This window comes from Solanum tuberosum, unplaced genomic scaffold (assembly GCF_000226075.1).
Source record: "Solanum tuberosum cultivar DM 1-3 516 R44 unplaced genomic scaffold, SolTub_3.0 scf00241, whole genome shotgun sequence".
Lineage (NCBI taxonomy): Eukaryota > Viridiplantae > Streptophyta > Magnoliopsida > Solanales > Solanaceae > Solanum > Solanum tuberosum.
In genome coordinates this window covers 576326-588528 of record NW_006239165.1, presented here as the reverse complement: position 1 = coordinate 588528, position 12203 = coordinate 576326, and the positions used below count along the sequence as shown (strand labels likewise).

General features: G+C 35.7%; 1 protein-coding gene and 1 pseudogene across 1 annotated transcript; both read left to right on the top strand.

Annotated features, from left to right (window-relative positions):
• Positions 1-1500: 1500 nt before the first annotated feature.
• On the top strand, positions 1501-3010 carry LOC102606341 (UDP-glycosyltransferase 90A1-like; annotated as a pseudogene).
• Positions 3011-8134: 5124 nt separating this feature from the next.
• Positions 8135-8617, top strand: LOC107062547 (uncharacterized). The gene has a single exon (XM_015313281.1). It carries the CDS (start codon positions 8135-8137, stop codon positions 8615-8617), a length of 483 nt encoding a protein of 160 aa, XP_015168767.1.
• The last annotated feature ends 3586 nt before the right edge of the window (positions 8618-12203 follow it).

Below are 12203 nucleotides of genomic sequence, written 5' to 3'. Positions count from 1 at the left end.
TTATTGTTAGCTTAAAAAAAGGAACTTTAGAGTTTGTAGTGCCTTGAATCTCTACCATATCTTACCCACGATCTATTCAAAAAAATAAAATTATTTAAATCTCGAAATTCAAAAGGTGTCACATAAATTGGGACGAAGGGAGTTTTAAATAAAGATTGTGTAATAAAATAAAATGACAAAAAATGAGAGAAACGGTAGTACCCCCTCTATCCAACAATAGTTGTCCACTATTGACTTGACAAATGGATTAAGAAATAGTAAATGATAGGGGTAATTTTACCAAATCACCCTTATTAAATATAAGTCATCTAAATATTGAAAAATGAATAGTATTTAATAACAAGAATAAAATAGACACAACATGATAAATTATTCATTGGCTTTATAAATTAGATAAGTATTAGTAGACATCCCCAAATAATATAATGAACAAGTAAAGATCAATGGAGGGAGTAATAAGTAAATTTGTTTTCACTTTCTGGGTCTTCCTTTTTTTATCGGATGTCCCCGAAGGGATTGGGTCTTCCTTTCATTTAGCATTTGTAGTGTCTTGTTTTTTCATGGGAAAATTACATGGTTAAGTAAACATATACTAGTTAGTAAGTCATTATTGCCATAGTTTTAGTTAATTACTATTCGTGACCAACACTCAGTGATAATTGTGTGGGCTGGAATTTTGAGTTTGTATAATTCACACGTTTGTATAATTCAGAATCTGTATAGTATAATTTGTATGACTTTTGTATAATATAATTTGTATAACTATTTTTTTTCCTCCCTAGGAGCTCCCACCCTTTTTTGCTCCCTTGGTGACTCGAACTCGCAACCTTCAGGTTGGAAGTGAGGGGTGCTTACCATCCGAGCAACTCCCTCTCGTCTTTGTATAACTATTTAAAGTTTAGATGTTTGTGTTTGTATAAATTTATTATTTTGAGTTTATACAAAAATAACTCAATTATTCAAACGTACCTGTGAATATACAAACGAGACAACTTAAATTGCAGTTATAGCCCATTAATATGTAAATTATAATTATGGAACATAATTAAATTTATTATAGTAGTTATTTGCAGAAATTTTCCCTTTTTTAATTAATGGCATAAAAGGGTAACATATAACTTGGACAAGGAAATTTGTTATAGTTGAGCGGCTCACATTGGCATGCACTTGACTTCATTATTTATAATTTTATATTTTATCCATTCTTATTTATATGTCATCATTTTAGAATTTAAATTCCTTAAGAAATTATATAAATTTATCATTATACCCTTATTTAATGTTCTCTTGAAATCAAGTTTTAAATATATGAACATAAATTAATTTATTTTGATTAATAAAATTGGCCAATGAACGTGAATTAATCATTTAGTTTCAATCAAATTTATATTTTCAAAGCTAATAACTCTCAAAGATAAAATAAAAAAATAATATTATTTTATATATAAATTTAGTGAAATAATAAATATTAAGAAAAATCTATTTTTATCATATGCTACATGTAAATAAGAACGGGCGAAGTAACATGGATAAATTTAGTATGCACAATTGCACACAACACATCCATACCAAAGCCTCAATAACATCAGCAAACTGAAGAGAAAAATGACTCCTCCTCTCCATGTTGTTGTTTTCCCTTTCATCTCCAAAGGCCACACAATTCCTATCTTTGACCTTGCCCGCTTTCTTCTTTGTCGCAAAATTTGCATCACCATCTTCACCACTCCTGCTAATCGTTCATTCTTCTCCCATTCCCTTTCCGACACCAACATCGATATCATCGAAATCCCTTTTCCTAAAAACATACAAGGAGTTCCACCAGGTGTGGAAAGCACTGATAAACTTCCATCCATGTCCCTTTTTGCTACTTTTGCCAATGCCACTAAGTTGATGAAACCCCATTTTGAAAAGGCCTTGGAGTCTCTTCCTCCAGTTACATTTATGATTACTGATGGCTTTCTCGGCTGGACTTTAGACTCTGCAAACAAATTTGGTATCCCAAGACTCGTTTATTTTGGCATGAATGCATTTTCAAGGGTCGTGTCGATTTCAGCTCTTTCAGTTCTTAGGACACAAGTGTCGGACAATGAGCTGTTTGAAGTCCCTGATTTCCCCTGGATTAAAATCACTAGGAATGACTTTGATTTACCCTTCAGAGACCGGGAACCCAAAGGCCCCCTTTTCGATTTTATGATGGATTCATTCATGGCAGCCTCTAAAAGTTATGGTCTACTTGTCAACACTTTTTACGAGCTCGAATCTGTTTATGTAGACGTCTGTAACCGCATCACTAGTCCTAAATCATGGTGCATTGGACCTTTTTGTGCGGTTCATGAGTCGCCTAAAGAAAAACAGGGGATCTCAGAGAAACCTTCATACATTAAATGGCTTGACGAATGCTAGAACAGGGGAATCAAGTTTTATACGTGGCATTCGGGACCCAAGCAGAGTTATCTCCTGAACAATTCAAGGAAATCAAGATTGGGTTGGAGAAATCCCAAGTGAGCTTTTTGTGGGTAGTCAGGAAAAGTCTAGATGAAGTCGATGACGGGTTTGAAAACAGAGTAAAAAACAGGGGACTAGTGGTGACAGAGTGGGTTGATCAAAGAGAAATCTTGAGTCACGGGAGCGTTCAAGGTTTTCTAAGTCACTGCGGTTGGAATTCGGTGATCGAGAGCATGTGCGCGAAAGTGCCTATATTGGCATGGCCAATGATGGCAGATCAACACATGAATGCAAGAATGGTGTTGGAGGTAATCAAGATTGGGCTAAGAGTCGAGACGTGTGATGGGTCAGTGAGAGGATTCGTGAATTGGGAAGGTTTGGAAAAGGCAATAAAGGAATTGATGGAAGGAGAAAAAGTATAGAGGCAAGGAAGAAGGTGATGGAGATTGGAGAGGCAGCCATTAATGCTGTCAAACAAGGTGGACCGTCATGGCAAATGTTGAATGAGCTTATTAATGAGTTAGCTGAAAGAGGACAAGTTTGAATGTAACATTTTTCTTGTGGGCTACTGACACTTTGTTTGGATAGTTGTTATGTATTTGTTTTAATAAATATAATATTTACATAGACTGTATCGTTTTTCGCTGGGTCATATATCCAGAAATTGAGTGATAGACATATGAAAAAAAGTAAGGTATGGAATAGAGCTATTATGAAAAGATAGGATCAAAAATAAAATATAATTATTAAATAATAAATAAAAATAAAATGAAAAGAAAATATAAATGTAACGATACGATCACATCAAATCAATCGTTACATAAAACGAGTCTTTTCGTTATTACCCAACGATAGATTTAAAAGATACAATATAATAGAATTTAAGTAACAATCAAAGCAAACATTATATTTAAACTAATAATACAATATAGCGGATAACAAGTAACAACCATCCAAACAAGGTTTTGGGATGTGTCTAAAATGAAGGTAAAAAAACTCTGAAGTCTGTAACTATGCCTTTCTCGGTTCACTAGTAAAATAATTTGAATCTCGTCATGTTACAAATCCTTTGAACGTGAATGTTCATTAGTAACTTCTATTGGTTATATATATCAATTCTTGATAATTCATTATTCATGTGATAGATAATACTATAACACAGAGAAAGAAATAACAAATCATTCTCTCATATCTTTGGTCTATGAGACTTTCGAAGATATTTAGTTATATTAGACTTTTTTTAAAAAAATATTTGAGACAAGTGTCAAAAACACATTTAAACTATTTTTTATTTTGAGTTTCATAACTAAATTATTGGGAGTGTGAGTTTCATACCTAAACTATCACTTATTAGCTTGAGAAGTAGAGTGTGTGTAATGCACTCTCTCTTTTATTTTCAGTCCTCTACGCGAGCAAACACCGGGGGGGACGGAAAAACAAACGGCTCCGAAGAAAAAAATTGGAGTTCGAGAACTTGTATAGAAAAGGATTTCCCACGGCGCAGCAGTTCTTCCATACCAACTCATTTCTCTGATTCAACAATCTCAACACCGCACCCCTTCTCCAAGGTGGTAGATGGGTCTAGAGAACCGAACTGTCTCACGTGGCTTCCTCGATCACAGCTTCTCGCTTAGCTACCTGGCAGACAAGAATGCAAATCAACTCCTTATATAGAATGTTGATCGACACATTCAATGAAGACTGAAAACTTGCCACATGGCATTCCACATTAATAAAAATTAACTATTAATATTAGTTAAAAACTAAAGACTAAAGTATTACTATCCCAAAAAATTATTTTCTCCACTCCATCATTTCCTACCCCAAAAATTCCACGTGATATTACTTTTTTGCTCCTCTATTTCTACTAAAATTTTATATGATTTTTCTATTGTTGTCAAATAATATGTAATAGTGGTAATGTGGTTGGTACTTGGTAGCCAATTTAATTGTTGATATGCAATACTATTTATTCTTGTTGGAGTTTAAACATTTTAATAATATTTTGAAGTGCTTAATTCTCAAATGAGTTGCACGCTTGTGGTACTTGTTGCGGAGCATTTGATTTGTTCCGTGAAGGCATTATATATCCCCGTTACTTTTATTAATTGTGGTATAATGTGGTCATTAGTTATTAGTAACCTACTCGCCCTGTCGCCCATTATTTTACCTAATCAGTCTTGTAACTTATGTAAAATTTGGATCATTCATTTGTCAATTTACTACCCATTATCTTCATATTCATTGCAAGGAGAATTCATCATCTATAAATAGTGGTCTTCCTTTAGGTTGAAAAGTAGAAGAGAAATAATCTCAAAAAAAATGAGAAGTGTGGGAAAATATATTGAGATTAGTGTAGTGAAAAAGAGAGTTAAGAAAAAAGAAAAATATTCTAAATCTTCAACTATATTCACTATACAAAAGAGAGTAATTATATGTTGAAGAAAGGTGTTCTTATATGGAGCTTTGGGCTCTTCAACTAATCCGGAGTTGCTTGAGTTGTACGACGTTGTTAGACTGTTGTATCTTGGAGGAGACAAGTCAAGATATATACTGCTGGATCGGGGCTTGAATCTACTTAAAGAGAGCGAGATATCCACGCCCCAGCCTGAATATATTTTTTATTCATTTTTGTCATTTTATTTTCAGCTATAATTTATTATATTTGTGGTATACTACCCGACAATTCTCTTTTAAGCACTATCACAATCATATTACATATGAAAAAAGTTAATATAAAAAAACCAAGAAAACAGCAAGGTTGCATTTTTGCATAATGAATACATATTATTGGTGTATCATATAATAATTATGGCAGTTTTGTGTTTGATATATTCATTAAATATATATTTTTACTTTACATTTTATTGCTCTTTTGCACTTATTTTTTTGTTAAATAAATTGTCTCCTTTTTCATGAGGAAAGAGAAATAATTATAATCATGAAAATATGGGTAGCAAACAAAATTTCCATCTTATTATTTGTAATTTTGAAACTTTTCTAATATAGGATTATTCATTATGTTACAAATAATTATGTTGTATAGTAGCTAATTAATGAAATGATGCGCTAATTTAAGAAATAAGATAGTTTATTTTATTTTTTTTGCAGAGAATTGCAAGGAAAAAAAATGGAAAAACTTGGTTATAGTAAGTAACATTTTCAAAAATTCTTGAGTGAAGTTATGGCTAGTGGACGAAAAAAAACAGGAAAAAAGGAAGAAGAGGAGAACACGGAAACAAAGAAGATAAGGAAAGTAAAAACATTTGAAAAAAGAGAAAATATTAGTGGACTCTCTAATTAAAGAGTAAATATATATATATTAAATGTTAAAAAAGGGAAATTATTTATTCAACATATGTCTGTCAAAATAAATATACATGTAATGTAACCATATAAATAAGAAAAAACTAACAACAGTAAAATTCTAAATTAATCTGTAAGGTAAAATTATGTCATCTAGAAGTAAATGGACTTATTTAGTACTAGTAGGTATACACATTAACTAGTTTATATATATATATATATATATATATATATAAATGTAACTTTCATTTGTCAAGAAGTTGACACAACCAACACTTGTTATTGGTCTTGACATTTTACGCAAGCACAAAACAATGGTCCAAATTAGTCTTCTGGAGGAATATTTCTGTATATATAGTCATAAATATATTTTGGAGCAAATTTGAGAAAAACTAAAAAAATAGTATATTACTCTTTTCTTTTAAGGACAGAAAAGATACTACAGTATATATTTTTAATGGATATTAAAAATGATATTTCTTTTTTTTAGAAGAATATTGATAAGTTCTTATGTTCCTTGATGTTTTGATGATCTCCTCACAAGTGCAGGGACCTGGTCCTCTGCAGAGTATGAATACTCGTCCAGTGGTCAAAGTGCTGTACAGCTGGAAAGCTGTTTGCGTCAGAAAGTTGGTGAAGCTGCAGAGTACTCCACCAATCAAAAGCGATGAGGTTGCTTGTTCATTGGATAATAACTTTTCATGTCTAAATATATCCAAGGAAAAACAACAAACTAATTCATTCATTCAAAAGGAGAGAGCCAACACGTATTCTCAAGAACTTACTAAGAGAAGTTTGCAAGGGACCTGGTCCCTGCAGGACTGCGATGTGAAAGGACGACACGACAACTGTCAGAAAAGCTGCCACTTCTGATGTGGTAGGTGCACATCCTTCCAGAGAGGCAGGCTCTCAGCCAATGGGCGGTCCCAAGGAGTTTGTGTTCATTTTAATATAGTCTCTTCCAACAAAACATAAACTTAAGATTTTGACAAACAAAAACTCACAAGCTTAAAAGGAAAAAGCCATCTTCAAGGTAGAACAATACTCACACTCAACAAAAGGATCTTATAAAGTGCTAAAGCATCTTTGTTGAGTTTGATTTTTGTGTCTATCATTTTAAAGGTTTTTGCATCTTGAAACTTCTCAAGTATACAAGCAAAGACCGTTTTGGTGAAGAATTCTCCAGCAAGCACAACAAGGACCTGATCAAGCTGCAAGCATCTGAGTGTGTCTTAGGAGTTTTACTTTCATGCGTATATTGTAAATATGTTCCTAGTCTATAAATGATTCAGATATTTGTTTATGTGTGGAAAGGTCTAAGTCGGTTAGAGTTAGCCGATTTAGTGAGCAGTGTTGTATCTGCTCAGTCAAAGTCTAAGTCATCTAGGAGCTAGTTGATTTAGTGGGCGGTGTGGTATCCGCTTAGCAAAGTCTAAGTTATCTAAGGGTGATAGCTTAGTGGGCAGTGTTGTATCTGCTTAGGCTCGTCTAAGTAATAGGATATATTGCTTAGCGTGGAGATTAGTAGGTTAATCTCATTTTGTAAACTGGATTTTACTTTTGCTTTGAGAAGATTAGTGAAAGTAGTTTGAAAAGTCCTGGCAGGCCAGGTCGTGGTTTTACTCCCTTGAGCAAGGAGGTTTCCATGTAAAGTTGTTGTGCAATCTTTACTTTCAGCACTTTGTTTATTTTTGTTATTGTAACTGTGCTGAGGACCTGGTCCCATCTAGACTAGTGGATGCATACATTCCAACAAGTGGTATCAGAGCAGTACTTTTCGATTTGGTTAACACTAAGAAAGAAAATATCCAAAAGGAATGGTTGTTCCACCTAATATGGAAGAAGGTCAGTCTTCTATTAGGCCACCGCATTTTAATGGTCAATATTATGGCTGGTGAAAGAATCGAATGCATGACTACATTAACGCTGAGGATACTGAGCTGTGGGACATCATTCTTGATGGACCATATATTCCTACAAAGGATACAAATGAGGTGAAGGATGGAGAGCTCACCACTACAATTGTCAAAACTAGAAAGGAGTACAATGAGATGGATATGACAAAGATAGAGAAGAACTATAAAGCAAAGAAGATTCTAGTGTGTGGGATTGGATCCGATGGGTACAACCAAATTTCTGCCTGTGAATCAGCCAAAGAGATATGAGACTGTCTCCAAACAGCCCATGAGGGAACACAACGAGTAAAAGAGTCAAAGGTCGATATTCTTACGACTCAATACGAGAATTTTTTTATGTAGGAAGGTGAAACTATCTTTGAAATAAACTCAAGATTCACTTCCATCACCAACGAACTAAGATGCTTAGGTGAGCCCATTCCCTTAAGCAAACAAGTTCGCAAGATTCTCAAGGTTCTTCCCAAGTCATGGGAAAGCAAGTTGATGTTATAACAGAGGCAAAAGATCTGAAGACACTTTCCATGGATGAGCTGATTGGAAATCTCCAGACCTACGAGCTGAACAAAAAGCAGGGGACAAACATGAAGGAGGGAAGGAATGAGAAATTTGTTGCTCTGAAAAACTCACAAAATGATGCGACTAAGGAGGAGGATGAAATGGCCTATGTTACTAAAAGGTTTCAGAAAATCATCAAGAAACATGACGTCTTTCAAAAGAAGGCTTCGACCAGCAGAGCAGCAAACACAAATGAACTTTGTCATAAATGTGGCAAACCTGGTCATTTTATTAGGGACTGTCCCAGCCAGAAGCAGGAAATTCAGGACTTCAGACCTCGCAAGAAGGACCTAGTCCCAGACAATGCTCGGAGAAAAGCTCATGCTGATCAGTTGGTGAGAAAAGCCTTTGATGTATGGGGAAATGATTCAAGTGAGTCAGAAGAAGATACATAAAGTTATGAAGATGTTTCAATTATGGCTATTGAAGATGATGAAAATGTCTTCAACACCATTTTCTCTTTAATGGCTAAATCCGATGATGAAGAGGATCAAAATGAGATAACTCTTCTTGATCTTAAAGATGATTTATACTCTCTTCCTATTAAAAATTTGAGAAAACTTGCTGCTATATTAATTGACTCAGTTGATGAATTGACCTCTAAAAATTTGATGTTGCGTGAAAAGTTGAGTATGTGCGAAAATGAAAACTCAATTCTTAATGCTAAAATGTCTGAACTGAGTATCAGGATAGGTATCCTCAAGACTGATAGTCTGGAACCCAGTGAGGGACCAGGTACCTCAGTAGGTGGAAAGAGAAACCTTAGCATCCTTGAGGAAGAACTGGAAGAAAAGCTTAAAATCCTTGAGTCCAAGTTAGTTGCTTCTCTTGAAACAAATTCTCAACTGAGAAAGGATCTGAGTAAGGTCAAGAAGGAGTTGAGCCACTCTCTAAAATGGACTGACTCCTCTAAGATACTCTCTAATCTGTCTAATCAGAGTTTCAATGGAAAGAAAGGGTTGGGACACAGACCAATAGAACCCCCATGTAATCCTCATAGCAAATATGTGTCTATATCTGACAACCTTTTGTGCACTCATTGTGGTCGAAATGGTTTTTTGAAAGAGAAATGTGAGAGTCTGAGAAAAGCTAAAGAAAGGCATGTGAAATTTGTTAGATCTGAAAATGATGGTAAAAAGGGACATAAGGGACCTGGTCCCCGTTATCGTTTTATCAAGAACATTTTACCTCCATGGACAGGAAGGTTTCTCATTAAACCTTTTGACAGTTTCTGGGAACTCCGTTTTGAAGTGGGTTCCTAAGTCTAATAAGTGATTCTTGTGCAAAAAAGAGGGAGCAGTCAATGTTGGTACATATATAGTGGATGCTCAAGGCATATGACTGGAAATACTCTAAACTTCCTCTCTTTGGAAGCACACCAAGGTGGTGGTAAGTCATTTGGCAGTGGAACGAAAGGTTTTATTCTTGGTATTGACAAGATAAGAAGAACTGCAAATCATTCCATAGACAGTGTACACTATGTGGATGGTCTAAAGTTTAATCTCTTAAGTGTGTTTCAAATTAACGATAAGGGAAATAAAGTCAAGTTCATGTCTGAAGGGTGTGTGGTTACAAACTGTGCAACTAAGAAAATTGTAATGTCTGCAAAACAAGTCAAGAATGTTTATGTTGCTGATCTTGATTCTATTGAAGGAGACAGCTTGTCATGTCTGAGTGCTCAAACTAATGATGCAAATCTTTGGCATAGACGACTGGGTCATGTAAGTACCTCATTACTTAACAAACTTGTTGCAGGGGACCTGGTCCGCGGACTACCAAAGCTGAAGTTCTCAAATTACAAAGTCTATGACGCCTGTGCAAAAGGCAAATAAACAAGATCTTCTTTCAAGGCAAATAAGGGTGTGAGTACTACCAGACCTTTGGAACTTCTGCACATGGATCTGTGTGGACCTGTTAGAATTCAAAGCAGATGAGGTAAAACATATATTCTTGTGATTATTGATGATCTCTCCAGGTACACCTGGAATATGTGTCTGCGGAAAAAAGATGAGACTGCCGGAATTTTGATTGCTTCTACCAAAGCAATTCAACTAAAGGTCAACTGCAAGATTGTTAGTATTTGATCTGACCATGGGACAGAGTTTGAGAACTCTCAAATTGAAAGTTCTTGTGCTGGAAATGGAATCAATCATAATTTTTCTGCACCAAGAATTTCTCAACAAAACGGAGTGGTTGAGAGAAAGAACAGAACTCTGGTTGATATTGCAAGGACTATGTTGATTGACTCAGGGCTGGCTATGAACTTCTGGGCAGAAGCAGTCAACACAACATGCTTTGTTACTAATAGATCAGGTCTATGATAAAGAAGACACCGTATGATTTGTTGAACGACAGAAAGCCTTCAATTGCTCACCTTAAGCTATTTGGGTGCAAATGCTTTGTACTAAATAATAGAAAGGATGACCTGGGTAAGTTTGATGCCAAAAGTGATGAAGGTGTGTTTGTAGGATACTCTTCTACCAGCAAGGCCTACAGAGTGTCTAACAAAAGAACGTTATGTGTCGAAGAGAGCATTTATGTGACATTCGATGAATCTGAGAAAATTGATGATCAAAGGGAGACCATGAGATGGAAGAGCTGATCTAGGAAAGGGAAGACAAGGATATCCAAAACCCCGGAAACAAACAGGTTGCAAAGGAAATTGCTGCAGATCTCACAAGAGCACCTGGTCCCTTTGATACTACCCAGAAGGTTCCATCTCAAAATCATGAAGATGATGATACTGAATTTGATTCTGAAATCGAAAAAGAGTTGATCAGAAAGTCCGGATGAAAACATTAATCCTCACATATATTGGACAATCTCATCTCTCCACTTGACTATGGAATTCAAACTAGATCCAGGACAAGAAATCTAGTTGCATATTCAGCCTTATGTCATCCATTGAACCAAGGAATATCAATGAGGCTCTACAGGATGCAGATTGGGTAATATCAATTCAAGAAGTACTCCACCAGTTTGAGAGGAGCAAAGTGTGACACCTGGTCCCCCGACCTATCAACAGAATAGTTATTGGAATAAGATGGGACTTCATAAACAAACTTGATGAGCATTAAACCATTACTAGAAACAAGTCAAGGCTTGTGGTGCAGGGGTACAACTAAGAGATTTACTTTGCAAGGAATTTGCTGATCTGATGAGCAGTGAGTTTGAAATGAGCATGATGGGAGAACTCACTGTCTTCCTAGGCTTGAAGATCAAACAAACCTCCCAAGGCATTTCAATATGCCAAGAGAAGTACATCAAAGAGCTGCTCAAGAAATTTAATCTTCTTGAGGCAAAGGTGCTGGATACTCCTATAAGCACAAGTGTGAAACTTGATAGAGATAAAAATGGCGTGGAGATCAATCAAACCATGTATAGGGGACTTATTGGTTGTCACGACCCAAGCCTAGGGCCTAGACGTGACCGGCGAATGGGGAACCCGAAGGAACCCCAAACAAGCCTCATAGCGTATCATTACACATCCTTGGTCGCGGAAGCAATTAAAATGACCATAAGCGATAAGCATAATCAAGGGGGAAATCGGGACTAATGGAGGAAGAAAAAATAAAGGAATGATACATAAATACCATAGATGAGTCAAGCTCAAGCATAATACACAACTTGTCCAACACCACATCTAAACATGAGTACTTAGTGGGGGCCAAGACAAACTACCGGGCTCACCCTCATAGACAAAACATAACTAAAAAGAAAAAGTCTTATACATAGCAAAAGATCATAAGCAACGTCCCCGGAATGGAGCACTCACCAATAACCTCGATAGAAAATCGTATTAGCCACGCAGAAGAGGAGGGTCAAGCGGTGCTCCGGTCCCTACATGGTGACATCATGTAGGCATAGAGTATGCGTTAGTACGTTTGAATGTACTAAGGGGCCGTTTGGTTACTGGTTAGAGTTATGCAGGTATTAGTTATACAGGGTTTAGTTATGCAGGTATTAGTTATGCAGGGTTTA

What these genes read in the sequence shown, in the direction of transcription:
- LOC107062547 (XM_015313281.1), top strand. Translation starts at nt 8,135, where the DNA reads ATGGGAAAGCAAGTTGATGTTATAACAGAGGCAAAAGATCTGAAGACA.